At 36.7% G+C, this 20,773-nt stretch overlaps 1 protein-coding gene and 1 long non-coding RNA gene across 2 annotated transcripts; one reads left to right on the top strand and one right to left on the bottom strand.

Annotated features, from left to right (window-relative positions):
• The first annotated feature begins 144 nt into the window (after window positions 1-144).
• On the top strand, window positions 145-20,773 carry LOC143209436 (NPC intracellular cholesterol transporter 1 homolog 1b). Its single transcript, XM_076425055.1, has 24 exons — window positions 145-3,083; window positions 3,929-4,140; window positions 5,046-5,176; window positions 5,800-5,917; window positions 6,101-6,287; window positions 6,788-6,859; window positions 7,190-7,407; window positions 8,528-8,626; window positions 8,684-8,862; window positions 9,096-9,296; window positions 10,561-10,765; window positions 11,192-11,308; window positions 11,552-11,732; window positions 11,983-12,110; window positions 12,743-13,003; window positions 13,621-13,784; window positions 14,433-14,548; window positions 15,034-15,176; window positions 15,745-15,941; window positions 16,511-16,742; window positions 16,866-16,979; window positions 17,104-17,266; window positions 17,333-17,431; window positions 17,804-20,773. The coding sequence occupies exons 1-23, from the start codon at window positions 2,843-2,845 to the stop codon at window positions 17,392-17,394; spliced, it is 3,741 nt and encodes a 1,246-aa protein (XP_076281170.1). The 5' UTR covers window positions 145-2,842; the 3' UTR covers window positions 17,395-17,431; window positions 17,804-20,773.
• On the bottom strand, window positions 1,861-17,071 carry LOC143209464 (uncharacterized). The gene is made up of 3 exons (XR_013009088.1): window positions 15,799-17,071; window positions 12,718-15,170; window positions 1,861-12,053 (listed from the first exon to the last, which is right to left on the bottom strand). It is a non-coding gene; the product is annotated as an uncharacterized LOC143209464 (long non-coding RNA).

Below are 20,773 nucleotides of genomic sequence, written 5' to 3'. Positions count from 1 at the left end.
CTTATTTATTACTAGACTGCGGGTTTTATTGCATTTATGACAAAAATGGGCACGTACAATTTAAAGCAGTGGACGAATTAAGAAGATTTAAGGACATCAGTGTATTAATGTCAGCTGAATAAGACAATTAAAAGAAGAAAGAAATTTCTATTTGGCTCCTGTGTCTTGCAAACAATGCAAACATTTTTTATTTTGCATAAAGATCCGCAGTCTATTTATTACCTTCCCATCAGGCACGCTGTTGTCCACCGAATACAGAGACTCATCGAATTATAACTACTGAGTCGAAGTGTGGTAATAAAAGGAATTAATATTGTGCTTATAATTATGTCACAGTGTCACACGCAACGTGTGAAATACACTAAAAAGGAGAAAATAATCTTTTTAGACATTAGTGACTGTAAATAAAAGCGTGGAGCTCCCACGAAGATTACGTCAATATAGTTTAGCGCTGCACGCTTTTATTTATAGTCACTGATGTCTAAAAAGATTATTTTCTCCTTTTTAGTGTATTTTAATATAGGCGTGGTTTTTAAAAAGTTTTCTTGTTTATTTTTTTCGTCGTAGACTCTATATTGGGGATTTGTAGACAAAACCACCAACCATATCCCAACCAACTCTCACCCGTTAGCCACCGTTGGCCAACCATAAATGCTGCCAGGGCAATGAACAATTGGAAAACCCGGGAACTCTTGCATACACCAAATATTTGGTTTTGTCTTTCGTGTATACCTTTCCAACGTGAGCTGTTCGAACGATTAGAAGCGTCGTCGAATGCACGTGTCCTGATGACTCGCCTCGTCTATAATAGGATTATCTCCTCCGTTATCACCGGCCAAAATTGTTTCCATCGCGAGTCAGATAAACGTTTTCGATTAGGTCGGACAATACCAGCGACCGGTCTAATTCCATGCGTTTAATCTCTTCCTTCACCCAGTGATGCTGATAAATCGCAGGTGTGCACGATGTCGCTAATCCAACAGCGATCGAAAAGATTCCCGATCGTTGTATTATACCATGACTCTGTACAAGTTTCCCGAGATGCGTCTGTGATCGTTCGTAGGTGATGTGTAATTGCTTTCGCTCCTTGTTGAGCGCGGAGTTCAACTCTAAAAGATAAGATGTCGGAACGATAAACTTCATTCGAAGTCAGAGACCGGCGTATCCCTCCAGTAGTCCCGAGGTAACTGAATAGTGCAACCGCAAAACACTGAACAAGCGGAAACGCAAATCGATGCAAGTGTTCTCAGAGTCGTTTCGTGAAATCGAAGAGGAAACTCTCAAGTTCGTGTAACTCGCCGATGGTTACACCTCCAAGAGCGTGAATGCGGCAAACGCAAAAGAGAAGGTAAGTGAAATATGTATTTATTATATCTATTATCTATTGCAATTTAGGAAGACAATTTTTATTTTGCATAAGGATGTCTAATTACAATAGTATGAAATATTATGGTATATTTCTGAATACATTACTCATTATGGTGATGATAAAAATTACACAAAGGCTCTATTATAATTGGAGCGAATTTTATGCATTTATGACAAAATGAATAGGTGCAATTTGAGATAGTAGAAATATTATAAGCATTTAATATTGTTTTCAACCTGATAAACACATTAAGAAAGAAAATAAATTTCTATTTCACTCCAGATTGTTGCAATTTAGGGAGACAATTTTTATTTTGCATAAAGATGTCTAATTACAATAGTATGAAATATTATGGTATATTTCTGAATACATTACCCATTATGGTGATGGTAAAAATTACACAAAAACTATTATATTTAGACAGCGAATTTTATACATTTATGACAAAAATAAATAAGTGCAATTTGAGACAGTGGAAGTATTAGAAAAAAGAAAGATAATTAATTTCTAGGTAGTCGCCTAGCATAATTTTCATTGATACAGAACATATAATGTGTCCCTCTTATATTTCAACTAATATATAAGAACTTATCCCCTAATTTAATATAATGTATTAAATGATATATCCCTTTCAAATAAATTAAATAACTTCAATATTCAGAAATGTATCTTTATAACTATGGTAATAATTAAAATAAAGTATACTCTCTTTTAAATTTTTGTAATGATTGATTATTATCACTTTACTTTCATACCAAAGTAGCTCCAAGCAACTCCAATATGTGAATTGCACTAACTGAAGGAGTAAAACAGGTGTAAATTTCATATAAAATGTAAAAATTGATCAACAGGGGTATTAATCGACTGTAACTTAATAGCACGTTTGAAACAGTACTTTATTTTCAATTGTCTTTTATTGGTTTACTTGAAAGTGGAGCGGCCTCTTTATTGCAACAGTTGTTTCACTCGCAAATAATATAAAATCATCGTCACATGCTATTGATTATAAGTTCAATATTAATTCCATTTGTTACCAAACTTCAAATTAGTAGTTTTCATCATAATTTGATTACCCTCTGAGGCTCTGCTAAGGGGTTGTTCTGGTCCAGTAGTTTGGAGAAGCCGATGTCTTAATAGTTTCAAGCCAAATAAAATCCATTTTATATTCCAAGATCCATTCTGTAAAACAACTTTTGCTCCTGTTCTGTAAATTAATGAAAGCTTGAAAAGTGAGAAATTGATCTTTGATTTCCGAAATGTCGTCAGTTTTCAATATTTTATTTGTTCTATCTTTGAATTCTTTAAATGCTCCTACTGTTTGCATTTGATCTATTAATTTTTATCATAATTGAATAAAATCCCTATTGACAATTTTGATTTGAATCCGATAAGGTCAAAATCAGTGTGCAGCATTTGAAACTCAGCGAGAGACTTATCCAAAAAGCAAGAAAAAATAGAAGAAGCATTCGCAACATGGCGAAGTGCATTCGATCAACATTGAACATAGTGTTGCTATTGTGTTGCGTGTTAACACTGACACAGTGCGATGAGCAACCACATTGCGTGTGGTATGGAGATTGTTCTGAATCTGAAGTCGGTAACTCACTAACATGCGCATACAATGGTCCTCCTATAAAGGTCGAAGAAACCGAAGAAACCAAAGAAACTGTGAAACAGTTTCGGCAAAGGTGTCCACAGTACTTTACAAACACCGGTATGTTTATCTTCACAAAAATATTCTTACCTTTCTAAAAGAAATACTTTAAGTCATAATAGCCGTCCATTTCATTCCTATTACTTCAGACAGGCCCATCCAGCGTTTAGTTTGTCGCGAGCCACACGGTCTCCATCATCAACCAGCCCGTTCCCCCACTACTTAAATCTTCCACGAATTACGCGTTTAAAATTAATGTATTTTATTTTAATTGAATATAGTATTTGAATACAATCTACAATCAGTCAGTGTGTTATATCTAAATTCAAATATAGTCAAATAAAATATTAAATAGTTATATCTAAATCCAAATTAAATTCTAGTTTTATTCAGCGTACTTAGTTTTAACCGACTTCTAAAAACGGTTCTTGTAAAGTAATTTGGCTATCAGGAGAAATCTAAATCGTTGTACTGCTGATATTTGGATGTTTGACTAATGAGTTTGCCAACCACTGTCCTAAGCTATGCGATGCACTTCCGGCAGTACGAGCGTTGACCGTGTCAAATAGTGGAGGAACGTCACCCCCTTCCTTAGCGGAATGAAGAAGTGGGAGAACGGGCCAATCGTGGTTAGCGATTAAAATTAAGACTTTTGTCCCCACTCTACCTTCCTCTTCTACGACACTGTTCCCCACGCATCCGCCCGGTCACATGACGCGTTTCGCCTTGCATGTGTCCGGTCCCAGCAGAGAGAGGGTAACTCTTACCCCTTAATTCGTGCTCCTTCCCCTCGTCTGGCGACTCTAAGTTCGACAGGCCTGACTTCAGACGTGCAATAAAAAAATAAAGTTTAACAAAGTAAAGTTTGACAAGTATTGACTTCGCTTTATATGTCATTCTGTCAGACACGCCGGAATTATGTTGCAACACTGCCAATATGAAGACGCTGGTTGCACAACTGAAGATGGCCGAAGGTATATTCGGCAGGTGTCCGACGTGCACAAAAAACACATTCAAGTTATTATGTGATCTGGCTTGCAGTCCTGAACAAAGTCGATTTTTACGAGTGCTTGAAACTACTACTAATACTGTCGGTACTTATGTGTCAGAGATTGAGGTACGTTCACGTTTATACTTAGACTTAGTTTATACTTAGGCTTAAAGACTCAAATTTCTTTGGAGAAATTACAGAAATTCTGCAGTTTTGTTACGCAAGAGGGGTCGCTATTTAAAACCAATATCTTAGTTCAAGTTCAACTCGAGGTGATAGCATAGAGTAGGTCAGCTTCCCCGCTCTCGCTTCACGACTCTCCCTACCAGTGTACTGGTCTCCCCACTATCAACTGTTTCATATTACCCCTGCGTGCCCCTTAAATTCTATAATAAATTTACTAATTTATACTCTAATATTAAATCTTTCTCTTAAATTTCATAATAAATTTACTAATTTATACAATATTAAACTTTTCTTTTAAATTCTATAATAAATTTACTAATTCATATTTTTATTTTAAATCCTCCCTTTAAATTCTATAATAAATTTACTAATTTATACTCTAATATTAAATCTTTCTCTTAAATTTCATAATAAATTTAGTAAGTTATATTATAATTTAAAATTTCCCCTCAATTTCAAATTTTATATCATAATAAATTTACTAATCCAATCATTTATAACCCTATATTAAACCTTTCTCTTAAATTTTATAATAAATTTACTAATTTATATTCTAATTTAAAATTTCCTCTCAATTTTAAATTTTATAATAAATTTACTAATTTATGCTCTAATATTAAATCTTTTTATTGCAATACCCTTGCGTGCTTTACCTCGCGCGACTGCGAGGATACAAGCCAGTCAAGGTGACCCTTGACTTTCCATTGAAATGAAACTCTTTTCAAATTTCTAATTACGCAATTTGTAGATCATTGAGACCATTCTCAGCCTATCGAAAGTGCCTCGAAAATCGGAGGCACTAAATTCTAGGCCTGCCTGTATATTTTGAGCGTTCTCTGTCTTAGGCATATGTCGCAGAAGAGTATATGAACGGCACTTACGATTCTTGTAAACATATCGTTCACCCAGCCAGTGGAAGTTTAGCTATGGAATTGGCATGCGGAGCTAACGGCGCTAACGGATGCACGGCTAAAAAGTAAGTTCGAAACTGACAGAACTGTGAATGGTATTAAGAAAATCTTTTTATTCTGTCCGAATATTTATGGTTGTCACTATTATACCTAATATGACACGGTATCTATTGGTTGGATCAAAACAACTCCTAATTAATGAATTATGCAGCAAGTTTAAGGAACGCATCGAATGAGCACAATTTGATTAAATTATTTTATATCCCATTTTTTCCAAGATATCAAGGTTTTACCTTGATCTTGAGATTTTACGGAGATCTTCTCTAGCTCAAGTCAAGATCGTCATATTAAAGGTCGCTAGAAAAAATATTAAATTTATAGAAAAAAGGTTCATTGATTTCTTTTCTGAAGAAAACTCACGGTCACCTTGATATCTCGGAAAAAAATGAGATGATTTCGTAAAAAAGTTCTCGGGACAAAGTTGTACTATTTCAAACGGTAAATGTAACACTAGGACTTTTCCTCCAAGGTCATTTTTTCAGAGATTTCAAGGTCATCGATATTTTGATATAGCGGTAAGGCTATTTTTGCCCAAGATCATTTCTCTCTCAGTGATATCAATGTCGTCGATATTTTTTATTAGCAAGAAGAGAGATATTGAGATTCACACACGATATTGTTGATGCAGGTGGTACGAGTACCAAGGTGATCCAGACGCAAATAATTTCATATCTTTCCGGCTGCATTTCATTCCTAATAACACGTTCTGGAATGAGCCAGTGACACCATGCAGTGACAGAACCAATGTAAGTCCGAGAAAATACAGTTCATATTATAGTAAATTGCCGAGGAACGCATAGAGTGTCTCTCGGGGTTACTTAAGGATTATATTCTTTTCTCCAATATTCTTATAGAACATAAAATAATGAGTCCAAAGACCTTGATAGCGAACGGTAAGATATTTTAAGATTTCGTATGGTTCTCAATAGGGTTCATCGGCATGTAGCTGTACCGATTGTCCATCCGGTTGTGATTACGCAGTACACCTTGAGAAGGATGATTTTCTCATTTTTGAAGTTGAAGGTTACGCAGTGATAGCAGGAATTTTCTGCGTTCTTTATGTTTTGGCTGCTGTGGCCTCTTACGGACTTTACAGAAGACTATGTAGACGTTCAGGTACCTAACTCCTGTTTGTACAGGAACATTAAGTTTCAACCGAACCCCATTTTTCCAAACTCTTCTCACAAACCCGTGCATTTCAAAAATATATTAAAATAAAATATAAATAGCAGTGGCGCGTTATAACTAGTTGGGACCTCGGGCAAAGAAGAATTTCGGGGCACCCGGGGAAAAACGTAGAATTTGGATCTTGGATCTCGGTTTGTGTTCGGGACCCTCTTTTGCTTTGGGGCCCCGGGCATTTGCCCAAGTTGCCCATAGAGTAACGCGCCACTGATAAATAGCAATACAATGAGATCAGTCGCTTCTATTCTATGCTTCTTGTACAAAAATTAATTCTCCGTTAACACTGATAATTAATATAAGCCACTTGCTAGAGACATTCTAGAAACTATAAACATTTTTATATTGCGGCTGCAATCGATTTTTTATCTATAAATCGAAAACTCTTTCAACTTGTGAATTTATTAATCAATAATCTCTGTTGATAAACGCAGGTCCCCCGTCGAAGGTGCGTTGCAAAAACATTGAGGAGCTGTTCCGGAGTGTCTTCCGCGTTTGCGGCAAAGGTACACTTTTTCTAGTAGTAAAACAGGCCCGGGCAACTTCCCCGCCGTCGCTTCACGACCCCCACTACCAGTGTACCGGTTCCCCCACTGTCAACTATTTCATATTGCCCATATATATCTGATCTTAATCTCCCCAACCTCCTCCTACACTGGAGCTTGGTGGGGAGGACCCAGGAGTAAGGAGAGGAGTCATCTGCGGCTCGTGAGCCACAAGTTGCCCAGGCCTGTAGTAAAAAAAATCTCAAACCTATAATAGTTATCTCTTTTAAATAACTTTTAAAATAAAACAGTGCTTTAGAAATTGTCTAATATTTTCTAATCATACTACAGTATTTGCAACACATCCGGCGATGACGCTTTTCCTTTCTTCGTACGTAATACTCGGCCTAAGCTATGGAATCACACAACTGATCGTGGTCAGCGACCCTATCGAAATTTGGGCTGCACCCACCAGCAGGGCGAGACTCGAGAAAGACTACTTTGACACTCATTTTCAACCCTTCTACAGAACAGAGCAAATTTATATCAAGTCTGTCGGAATCGACAAGGTAAATACATTCATTCAGCAGAATGTGCTACCAGTATTGATAGTAGAACCGTGGAGGGCTTGATTCTATAATATTATACATGAGAAAATAAGCCAAAAATCTACATATACATATATCTCTATACATATATAAAAAGACAGTCCTGACTCACTCACTCAATGATCATTGCCAAGGCTAAACCCTTGGACCTAGAAAGCTGAAATTTTGCACAGAGGTTTCCCTTATGATCTATACAAGGGATAAGAAAGGATATTTCGAAATTCAACCCGCAAGGGGGTGAAAAGGGGTTGCAACGTTTGTATGAGGAATATTTTATTTGTGGTCGGATTTGCTTGAAACTTGGTCTTGATGCTCTTTGATATAATTAATCAAACACCTATTTCGGCATTTTACAAAATTGATCCCCTAAGGGGGTGAAAAGGGGTTTTGAAATCTAAGATGACGACATGACATAAAATTAAAACTCTGTAGGGGTGAATGGGGAGTTAAAAGGTTTTATGGAGAAACAATATCAATTTTCGAGGGCATTAAACGGTTTTCTGTGCGAGCGAAACCGCGGGCGATAGCTAGTATAAAATAAAATTCGTCGAACACCCGCGTTACTGAATAGGGATCGTCTGACGGGTCTGTCCATGACGTACCGATTCTACTTCTCACGAATGTTAGGCACGCGAATTTGACGGATTTTTGAAGTCGATTTTCTCGAAAACAAAGGCTCGAATGAAAAAAATTTATTCCGTATCTTCGATTTATTTTCTCATGTAGAATCACCGCCTACACAATTGTGCCATCGATACTGGGGCACTCTGAGTATCGTTTCGGCTTTCAAGATTGCATAGTCGTTTAAGGAGGTAGACTCGTTTCTAGGATTGCGGGATGCGGGATGCGCCTTCTCATTTCTTAATAATGCAAAGAAGGGGTTTTTCAGTAGTCAAAAGCGCTAGATAAAAGATCAATCTAGGCCGCGTCGCGACTTTTGAGGACAGACTTTTGAGAGAAATGAGAACGCGAACCCCGCACCCTTGTAATCCAAAATTTTTTTGCAAAATTAGAAAATAGAGAAACGAGTCTAGCCCCTTAATGTTCGCGCACTTGATCCTGATAATCTGTTTTAACTTAGGTGTTGCACAACCTCACAACTGGTCCTCTAGAATTCGGCCCTGTCTTTAATAAGACATTTTTACTCGAGGTTTTCAAGCTCCAAAGTAAAGTTCTTCAGGTAAGTTTTCGCAAGCTTTTCTCTCGTGCAGATTCAGAAAACTGAGTTTACTTGTAGCTTGGACAAGAGGAAGGAGAAGGATTGGAACGCATTTGTTACGCTCCAATTCAAAATGACTTCACCGGACCCACCACTGTGGATCACTGTACCGTACAGAGCGTTTGGGGATACTTCCAAAACAATCATGAGGTTCTCGAAGAAGACAGTTATTTCAATCATTTGTTCGCGTGTGCGCAGTAAGTAGCCGGTGTCTTATTACTGGACAGCGTATCTTTGTGCAAAATAAAAATGTAAAGATATCTTAGAGGAAAATAAACGTTGTATACACTCGCGCTGATATTTAAGTTGGCGCTTATAATCTTGATAAAATACTGATAGAAGGAGATAGTAAAAATCAGCAAAGAGTGAAATATTTAAAAGGTAGTAACAACCAAGTTTTAAATCAGACTGCTCCTTTTTGTTTTCGAAGAAACGCGTTGGATATGTCGTGCGTTGCACCGTGGGGAGGACCAGTTTTTCCAGCCTTAGCTTACGGAGGATTCCTTCGCGAGAATGACTTTATCTACGACGCGAAAGACTATATGAAGGCAACGGGGCTGGTTATATCGATCATGGTGTCGAACTCGTTGAACAAATCTGTACTCGCCACCGCAGAGAAATGGGAACAAAGGTAACGCAATGTAATCTGGATTGTGAAGGTGGATTGATGTGGATGTGTTTATTGAAGGAATTATTTAAGTGAAACGAATTAATATTCGGACGCTCTAGAAAAGACGATAACTTTTTTAATATTGTACTGTACGATTTGAACTTTTTTTGGAAAGCTAGAGCAATTAGTTTGCTACAGGATGTGAATAGAAATTTTTTCAAAAATTGATTGGAATTGTAGAAAAAATACTAAAAGTTGAATTTTACAACTTTTTTATGTGGGCCTATATTGAAAATATAAAAGGTACGTTTTGTAGATCTGTGTCAATTATATGCACTGTGAAAGTTTCATCGAAATCGGTTGATGCGGGAAAAAACTATACACAATGGAAGATCTAAGAATCCTTAGATTTATTGCAGTTAGAAGCCGAAAATCGTGAAAATACGCAATTGTTACCATCTTTAAACGTTTATGGCTCATTGCAACGTAGACCGATCTACAAAACGTAATTTTTAAATTTTCAATATAGGCCCACATAAAAAAAGTTGTAACATGCAATTTTTATTCCGATCAATTGCAATTTTTGAAAAAATTTCTTTTCACATCCTGTAGTAAACTGATTGCTCTAGCTTCCCAAAAAAGTTCAAATCGTATAGTACAATACTAAAAAAGTTATCGCCTTCTTTAGAGCGTCCGATTATTAATTCGTTTCACAGTAAATATGGTATTGTGCATACAGGGTGCCACCGATCTGGTAGTACACGCAGCAAGGAGGTGAATTTACATGAAAAAATATGTCGAAAAGAAAGAATAATATTTCTTCCATTAAGGCTCCTTTCTCGAGGAAAAAGAGATTGTAGGTTCGCTGATTTCACGCACTGCTTACAATAAGTAGAAATGTTCGGTGATGGTCAGACGTCGCAGCTAATACTCATCTATTAGATGTACAAATTAATTCGCAGCCTCTTCTTTCGAAATTTATTGCATATTTATGAACATTTATTTATCTTGGAATATTTATAAAGTTTATGCATTTACTCCATCTTACAAATAATCAATACAATATTTAAATGAGTCGAAATCAAAATAGAGTTACAATTGATTAATTATTTACCAGAGCCACGAATTAATTTGAACACTTAATAATTAATAAATAATAAATAGAAGCCTTAAACGTGAAAAAACATTATTCGTTCTTTTCGGCTCATTTTTTCATTTAGATTCACATTCTTGGATTCACATCCCGGTATTTTAAACAAGTACGACAGAAGATTTAACGATTCAGGTTTATCGACTTCATGAAAGAATGGGATGCTAAGGAACGACCGGACTTCATGGACGTCGCGTACACAACGGAAAGATCGATTCAAGATGAATTGGAACGATCGTCGCGGGCGGAAGCGTTGACAGTGGTCTTCAGCTACATACTAATGTTCATTTACGTAGCTATAGCTCTGGGTAAAATACAGTGTTCCATCAAAAGATGTCTCGTACGCTACTTTTCATTTATATAAACAATACTGCTTAGGGGACCCACCTGGAATTTCTACGACTTTAACATGTGTCATCAAGGACGTAGGATACTAGGGCAAATGTAACTTATTAGACCCTGATTAGATAGACCCTTTTGTGCTTCACGTATGATTGGACTGTTAATAATAATATAGATGCTATTCATTTTATAATACATTGGATTGTGTAATAAATTCACGCGTTTTTTGTATTTGGTAAGATATATTATATGCATTCGCAAGTCTTTTTCTTGCTCTGCAAACCTATCTGCTGCTACGAACTTCTTGATTAATGTAGTATATAGAATTATAATAGCATATTATACTTATTAGGTGGTTCCCCTAAATTGCATTTTTACCCAATGCTTTATTTTATTCTTCTTTATTTTGTTCTTGCGATTTCAGCTGACTAGTAAAATAATGCTGAGTATCGGTGGCATCGTGATAGTAATGGCGTCCGTGGCTTGTTCGCTCGGTCTGTTCGGTTACATTGGCGTACCCACGACGCTGCTCACGATAGAGGTAAATACAAAGCCAAGAGAAAATACGAGATAGAGATAGAGGTAGAGAAAAAGAAACTTCTCCGTCACAATAGTTGCCCTACTGAACCAAACATTTTTTTCCTGAAAATTTTTTCGTATTATGTACCAAAAACAACGGAGATGTTTTCGGTGGACGTCATAAGTGCCTCGCCCTTTATACATATTCCTCGTGAAGCTAACAAATGAAACAGTGTGCCAGCAATGAATTGTTCTTCATACACAGGTGATTCCGTTCTTGGTGTTAGCCGTAGGGGTGGACAATATTTTTATCTTGGTTCAAACACTCGAAAGAACCCCGAAACCCGTCGATAGAACAATACCCGAGCACATTGGAAACATTTTGGCCGAGGTGGGTCCATCGATGTTGCTCACCAGCATGTCCGAGTGTCTTTGCTTTTTGATCGGTTTGTATTATTATTACAGAGTACATATCATTCAAGTTGATACGTTGACTGCTGACCTGTAAAATTAATGTCATTGTAATCAAAACTGCACAGTTAAAGCCACCTCTTGAAATCTTCTGAATAATATATTATGAAAAGAAATTAATTTTCAAAGATATACGAAGAATTGTATCAGTCAACGTGTCTACGGCTATTGGCTCCTCTGAGCTTCGGTAGGTACCGTATTAATAATTAATACACTTTTTTCCAGGAACATTGTCTTCCATGCCAGCAGTGAACACTTTCGCCCTTTATGCTTCGCTGTCCATTTTCATCAATTTCCTATTACAAACGACGGCATTCATCAGCCTTTTATCGTTGGACACTCAAAGATTACAGGCACTACATTTTACCGCTAATCTACTGTGGTTCGAAACAGTAAAAACGCTAGTTAAATTCGCACAGTTCTTTTCTCAACCATTGTTTATTTATAAAGATCGCATTAACATCGGGATCATTAGTAATTCGAATGAATCAGTTATAATAAGTACGTCAGTGCTAACATAGGCATACCAGAACAGGTTTAAACCACAATCGGTCTCTTAAGAAATAATGATAAAGTGTTTTCATTATCAAACTGATTTTATTTATATTACATTTTCGATATATGTATTTCACGCGCAGAAAAATAATTTCCAACGGCCTCATCGATAGCACGCTATACACATAAACTCCATCTGACTAACTGATAAATAAAATCAATTTGATAATGATAATGGGAACACTTTGCCATCATTTTTTAAAGAGAACAATTCAGTTTTGACCGATGGTTCCTGTTGCACTTTTTATCCTCTTTTGTGATGAACAGAATACGATGCAATGAAAAAATTGTTGTTAATTTCTATACACCCTGTGCCAGAATCTACTCTGATTAGTGTAATTTGCGTTTTTACAAACCCGAACCACTGTGTAAGGTATATACTCGTAACGAGAATCGTACGATTACCTAACAACAATGTTTGCTATTTCAGAGCAACCACTTGGACGTGCTTTGTTGCATCAAAGTAAAAGATGACGAGGACCTTAAAGTTGCCGAGAACTTCGGTATCGTCCAAACGATATTCAAACGGTTTTACACGCCCTTCCTTCTGAAGATGCCGGTCAGGATAATCGTGTTGATTCTATTCTTCGTCATGTTGGTAACGCATGCCGTGGTATTGCCAAGGATTGGCATCGGTTTGGAGCAGAAGCTTTCGATGCCAATGGACTCTTACGTTTTGAAGTATTTCGAAGTAACGTATCCCCCATTGTTTCAATTAGATGCACAAATTAGTTCGTGTGTTTGTCTTCATTTTGCTGTTCGTTTACAGACAATCAAAAAACACGATCCCCATCATTTTCTATACATTAACATCACATTAGAAGCAACTGATAAATGCAGTATTAAATTGAATTTAAAAAAAACGAGAAGTTACAAATGGTTTATTGTGAAGGCCACGAAATAATTTGTACACCTATTGCATTGTTCACATTGGCGTTGTTCTATATTATTTTCAACTTCTTAAAATGATTAGATGAACACATTTAGGTCATTACATGCCAGATCGATCACTTTTTGACGTCACCATCGTCGATATTGTTCTAAACGAAAGATCCTGTAGTCCACGTGAAATTAGGAGGGTTTAAGTCATCATTCTGCCGGTTTGAAATTTGTTCAGCAATTATAGGTCTTCGAAGTTTGCAATTTTTGGCCATTTTAGCCTCACTTAAGGACTTAAATCTCCCCCGCAACTTCACACGGACTACAGCATATTTCATGGGAGTGACCAATTTTTATTTGACTTCTGTTCCTTGCATAAAGATCCGCAGTCTAGCGATAACGATGATAATACATAATTAATGCTTTCAGTATATGGGGGATCTCTTGTCGATGGGCCCACCCGTTTACTTTGTGATCACTCCTGGGCTCAATTATAGTAACAGAAGCGTTCAAAACATGATTTGCGGAGGCCAAGGATGCAATGACGATTCGATGTACACGCAGATATATTCGGCAGCGAAACGACCCGCGGAGTACGTATCTTCTTTGTTATACAGAGTGTCTCAAAGTGACCTGACATTTTAAATTGCGTGCCGTTTTCTTGTGGCGAACATAGAGTACCAATCTTTGACAATTGGCATCAGGAAGTATCGAGGTTTAGTCATTGAGAATTACACGATCGAGCAACGCATAGGAATTGCGAAAATTCACTACAAAAATGGTGAAAATTTTTCAGAGACGGTTCGAAAAGTCCGCGCGTCTTTTGGTCGTCATAACGCACCGTCTCGCAACACTGTGGTGCATTTAATCACAAAATTTGAGGATAGTAGTTCAATTCTGGCCACGAAAAGCAGTGGCCGTCCTTGCACCGGTCGGTCGAATGAAAACATAGCCGCAGTGAGTGCGAGTGTTGACGAAAGTCCTTCCACCTTCTCTCGTCTCTGCAAAATTTTCACCATTATTTGTAGTGAATTTTCACAATTTCTATGCGTTGCTCGATCGTGTAATTCTCCATGACTAAACCTCGATACTTCCTGATGCCAATTGTCAAACATTAGTACTTTATGTTCGCCACAAAAAAATGGCGGAACAATTTAAAATGTCAGGTCATTTTGAGAAACCCTGTATCTATAACACGCTCCGGTATAAAAAAAATTGCTTATTGTCTCGATCCATTACAGATCATATTTACTAAGAGCTGCTTCATCTTGGATAGACGATTACATCGATTGGTCTATCAGTCCAGGCTGTTGCAAGTACTTCATGAGTAATCAGTCTTTCTGCCCACACAACAAAGGTAAATCTCCCGATCTCTGTTTCAACGTACTTGTCACTCAAATGTAAATATTTTGTGGGTATAAAAATAATAACCGAATCCTTTCGCTTAATGTCTTACGAATAATTTCTCTAATTGATCCTATCGCTTATCAAGCGTGGAAAAACTTATTCGAAGCCAAAAAAACTAAGCAATAAGCTTTAAAACAGCAAACACTACGATAAAATAGATTAGAGAAATTGTGAAACTCAAAGCGAAATAATTTGGCCGTTATCTTTGTAATAACGCGGAAAAACGCGTGGTATGGAACATACGATAAAGTACTAACGAATTTTAAATGTGTAAGTATTAGATCACGAATCTTTATGCAAAATAAAAAATGTTTGCATTGATTGCAAGTGACAGGAGCAAAATGAAATTTTTTTGCTTCTTTTAACTACATATCTTATCTTCTGTTTCTATGTAAACGCAATATCAAGGATATATATTTATCAAATTTCTTTTAGACGCCGAGTTGTGCTTAGAATGTCCCATCGAGACAATTGATTCTCGACCTGACGCAAGCAGCTTTCGGAAATATGTATCCTACTTCCTGCAAGACATACCTGATCCCATGTGCATAAAGTCTGGCAGGCCCGCGTATCTAGATGTAAGATTATCTTTTCTCATATTTTCATATCTTCTCCACACGCAAGTACTGATCGTTCATCAGAAGATGGCAATGATTTCTACCCAACTCTTGACGCCAGGCTGCGGACCAGGGTTGCCATATGCGAGTCTCGCCAGGCCCCTTAACCTTCCGCCCCTCGCCCAGCTGTGCTGCGAAGCCCGCTTTTGCTTCCCCCACTCTTCCCACTAACGCTGACGCGTACCGTACGTCATACGTGTACCGTTAGTGGGAAGAGTGGGGGAAGCAAAGGCGGGCTTCGCTGCGCACCTGGGCGAGAGGCAGAAGGGTAAGGGACCTGGCGAGACTACAATATGGTAACCCTGCTGCGGACCCCACTCATACGTTTATGTTCTGACGAAAACGGTCGACACAGAAGCTCAGCGTCACCGCATCACTTTGTTCCAGTCACGCTAATACGAAGAGGTGGAGCGCAGAGTAGGGATTCACGTGGTCCCTGCCATTTTCTCGCTGCCATCTCCTAATGGACGATCAGTACACAATAGGAATTGCAATGAGCGAATTACACGTTCGAATTGTAATCTTTCAGGCAATGGATTATTACTATGACAAGCAAGGATCGATAGATGTCGGCGATACTTACCTCATGGGTTATCATACTCCGTTAAAGAAGTCTTCGGATTGGTACGAAGCCTTGAAATCTGCCAGATTGATAGCTAATCAGATTACGAAGACGATTAATAAGCAAAACTGTGGAAACGAGGAGATAACTGTATTCCCATACAGGTGTGTTCCACGCATTTCAATTATTTACGGACACACGGTACTTGTTATTCTCCTATCGTGTCTTCGTCACTTGTTAAAAATAGGATCCGGAACATGCGGTGTAAACTTCCGATTCTCGAGAAATTGTCAAGATGTAAACTGTGATAATTTTGTTAAAAAACATAGTACGACACAATACCTGGATTCATTTTCAAGCTTGAAGTTTCTACTATTGCACTTCGTCGTTCATTTTTATCTGAGATATTTTCGCATGATACAGCGATTGGGAAACTGAACACGCTTGTTCGGTCAAAAATTTTACGAATTCGAACGTCTGTCAAAATATTGAGAAATTTTTCTTGTGACTGAAACGACTGTACATTTAAAGATCGAAGCTTCCCCTTTGCAACGAATGCTTAGAACTTCATCTACGATTTTTTCTAGTCGATTTATATTATCTTTTTTCAACGAAATTAGTGTTCAAATACTTTTTGAATTCACTGTATATACATTAATATGTGTTATTATTTTCGAAGTTGTAGCTTGCAATTAGTATATAATGTCTATTCGAAGCTATTCTTTATTTTCAGTGTGTTCTACGTCTATTACGAGCAGTATCTGACAATCTGGATAGAAGCTGTATCATCCTTGGGTTTGTCGCTTTTCGTTATATTTTTAGTCACTATAATTTTGACAGGATTTTCGCTGTTTTCGGCGTTGATGGTGGTGCTGACGGTGATGATGATCATCGTAAACATAGGTGGTCTCATGTACTGGTGGCAGATTGAATTGAACGCAGTGTCTCTCGTCAATTTAGTAATGGTACGTGAAAATTCGGTGATCAACTCGAGACTTTATCCGACGGATAATGAACATTTTCGCTTTATATTTTCACTGATCCTGTTCACGAAATTTCGAGTAATCAGCGTGAATTTCTTTTCATAGGCTGTCGGCATTTCCGTCGAGTTCTGCAGTCACATTATTCATTCCTATTTGCATTCCAAAGGAACTACGAGCCTAGACCGAGCTACGGAGACACTTAACGAAATGGGAAGTTCTGTAAGTACACTTGCTCGGATTTCATTATTTCTTTATATACATCTTGTGTATAATATGAATAAAGATACATGTTCTTGTGAGTTTCTTGTGAGTAAGCGAAGATTCTCTACCATTGCGTCCACAGGTTTTCTCCGGCATTACTTTGACCAAGATCATAGGAATCATTGTCCTAGCATTCGCGAAAACTCAGATCTTCCAAGTATTTTATTTCCGGATGTATTTGGGTATTGTACTGTTCGGCGCTGCACACGGTCTGATACTTCTGCCTGTATTGCTGAGTCTGATAGGTAAGAAATCCTCGACAATACCTTGTAATATTCATATACATTATTGTAATCTTTAATCGATCGCAGGACCCGCACAATCTTCAGCCGCACACGAAACCAACGGCCGGATAATAAAAAGGGTCGACTGATCCTGAGCAACAGTATGCTGTGGATTTTTCACTATAGGTAAACAAATGAAACAACAGTTAAATGAAACTGTAATTGTTTACCATTACAGTTTACCATTTAGTAATAGTTTACCATTTACCAGACACCATGTAGAATTGATGATGTTTAGGATCATTCACAGCTGTATTTATCAATTTTTTAAAATTTTGCTGTTATTCCTAATGCAGTAGCTGGTCATTTAATTGATCGGTCAAAAGCTGAGTAATTGAATGACGATTTTGATACTTTGGGTCAACATAGAACCAGACTCCGCCGTCGGAGGATGAACACATATTGACTATCATATTTTTAAAAATATGCATGTAGAATGTAGGCCCGCAATCTACTTATCAGTTCAAATACTCACCCTCTGTCATCTGTTTATGGCAGGACCGACCCTTCGTATCGATCCCCGTCCCGAGAATCATCGTTCTTCCTCGAGGAAGGCAAGTAGGGAAGATGTCCTCGCCTCAGATGCTCAAGTGCAACTCCAACGTCTGTGCAACCAAGGACATTGCATTAAATGGACAGTGTTATCGTTTCCCGAAAATCGATCACCCTCTCTTCAGAGGTTCCTGAACATATCTTGCCTCTCTCTCTCTCTCTCTCTCTCTCTTTGGTCTCAATTTCTTATCATTTATCAACCGGAAATACTAATGAAGAAAAGAACCGAATGTCAGAAAATTTATCGAATCAACCTCGTAATGTTATTTTATTCTATTTATTAACCTTTTTGAAAGGTATAGAATTAATCCTAAGTGTTTCCAATCTGCAAGAAGCTTGCCAGATTAATTAATTGTCGAATTAGATCAAAAACTGACTCTTGGATCCGGTATTTCGTTCTCCGGAAGGCGGTACAGAAAGTGCCTGCACTTTCTATAGCATGCACATATTCTATGTATAATAAATGAGGAACATATATCCAACTGACAGAATGTAGGGCCTTATACCTAGGGCCTTATGTCTCACCTAACTTGACAGCCGTAAATATCTCGCTTGTTATTGATAATCGAGCGAAATGTCAAAGGAAAACAATCGTTTTTCTTTTAAGATCTGATTTGAAAGATTTTGCGTTTATGTCGAAAATGAGTAGATATAATTTAAAACAGTAAAAACATTAAAACGTAAAAAACTGGTATTGTATTATTTTTTAGTTAATATATTAAAAAAGAAAATATTAAAAATTTATAATCTGCATAAAAATCCGCAGTCTAGTGATAGTCATTCCCTGTGTCCATTAAACAAATTTTTAATGAAGAAAATCGAAATGGACAATGATTTGTTATAATCAAGTAACGGTATAATATCAAGTTTAACAGACGTCACTTTGAGCAGCTCCTGAAATAAATCATCTTCAACGATTTTTCTGCCATACTAATTATTTAATTATATATTTATGTCCATTTGTTTTTGTACTCAAGATCACTTGAAGATCGTGATATTATAGTTCGTTTCGAACTGGGTTATTTTGACTATTAAAAAAAAAAACGGTAGTCAAATATCCAAAATAATAAAAGTATACATCCCCATTTAAAAAAAACATCGAGGACCTGAAATCTTGAAAAATGTGACTGAGAAAATGTATTGCTTACCATAATGTTTTCTTCTTCAAATAATCATGTTTCCATCTGACAATTTGCTCAACAAATGTGCTCAAATTAGTCAACAAGTTAGTTCAAGAAGTCGCGTGAGTTAAATTATAGATACAACCTCAAATAAAAAGTGCCCTAAGAAATTGTTTCATTTTTATTTGATGGCCAAAATAAGTGTTCCATAAACTTCCATATCAATTTTAGTGGCGTGTTCCATAGTTAAAGGTAACACTAAATGTCGATTGACATTAACGGTACAGTAGTAACACACGTTTTACCCCTAACTCATCGTCTGTTGAATGATTAACTGCAATTACAAAACGGATTCTGTAATACAATGATTATACGGTTTAGTACACAGCTTGTATTAATTAATTCGAAAAATTGTAACATGAAGATTCATCAAAATCAAATAAAATCTAATAATCTATAGTGAATTTATTCATTTAGTTCGTGTTTGATATACAGGGTGTGGCCGGACGGGTGGTACAACCCAGCAGAGGGTAATACTACATGTAAAATAAGTCGAAAAAAAGGAATAACATTTTTTCGTTTGACGCTTCGTTTTCGAGAAAATCGAGTTTAAAGTTCCGCTTAAGTTCCGCTCGAATTTAAAGTAGTATTGGTTGATCATGGTCAGACGCGTCAGACGATTCCCATGCAATACACCGTGTATTCGCTGCATTTTCAAACTCGTTTCTCTCGAAAACGAAGCGTCAAACGAAAAAATGTTATTCCTTTTTTCGACTCATTTTTACATGTATTATAGTATCACTGAGTATCACCCCCTGCTCGGTTGTACCACCCGTCCGGCCACACCCTGTATTTGTTATAACAATACATTTTTAATACAGTATTATACTTCTTTTACTTTTTGTTATGTGACGCGCTGTAGTTTCATTTCCAGCTATAAAAGATACGGAACTTGTTTGTACGGAAAATTATTGGACACCCTATATAGCAAACCATCGTGCCAGATATAAAATCAGGTCGATAACTAATTGCGTTTTATAAATATACGAGAAGATTGTATAAAGATAGTCTGAAATTCCATTCTATTGACTTGATTCGAATCAAAAAGAAAAACGCGATTAAATCTCCGAATGATAGATGGTCCCTTGGAATCCTATACAATCTATCAGCTGTCATATATGATTCTAAATGGACACAATTTACATAAATGTTAAAATTAAAAAATATATTATACATGCGATTTGACGTCTTGTATTTTCAAATCTTTTATTGGCTTCAAATTGAATCTTTGACAAACAATAATGCCTTACCTGTTAATTAGAAGGGTAAATAATACGCAGTGCATACAGTTATATTATCATAGTAATAACGTAATATATAATATAAAATGTTTAAGTTAATGAATTAACGTTTATACTGTGAAGACACGTCCTTACTCGTTTTGAAAAGAAATTAATAAAAAGTCACACAATACAAAGTTATGATATAAGTATTTAAACATCGTGTAAACGGATCACTAAATTTATTTAATTTTTTAAATAGTATTATAAATCTTTTATATTTTTTTTTTAAATATTAAGTTGTAGTTGCAGTATGCATTCCATGTATTTAATTTGTGTATACACATATACAATTTTATATTGCATGCATGCTAAATGTATACATACATATATATTAATTCATTACTTATTTGTTACATTAGTTACAATACTTATTTGTACATGTACGTGCGTGTACACGCACCGAAATTGTTTATAAACAAAGTAACAGATTCCATGTTTATAATCCGAAAAAT

The sequence above is a fragment of the Lasioglossum baleicum genome, chromosome 6, assembly GCF_051020765.1.
Source record: "Lasioglossum baleicum chromosome 6, iyLasBale1, whole genome shotgun sequence".
NCBI classification, from domain to species: domain Eukaryota; kingdom Metazoa; phylum Arthropoda; class Insecta; order Hymenoptera; family Halictidae; genus Lasioglossum; species Lasioglossum baleicum.
Note: the sequence above shows the minus strand (reverse complement) of the source record. Positions and strands in the feature narration are given on the sequence as shown.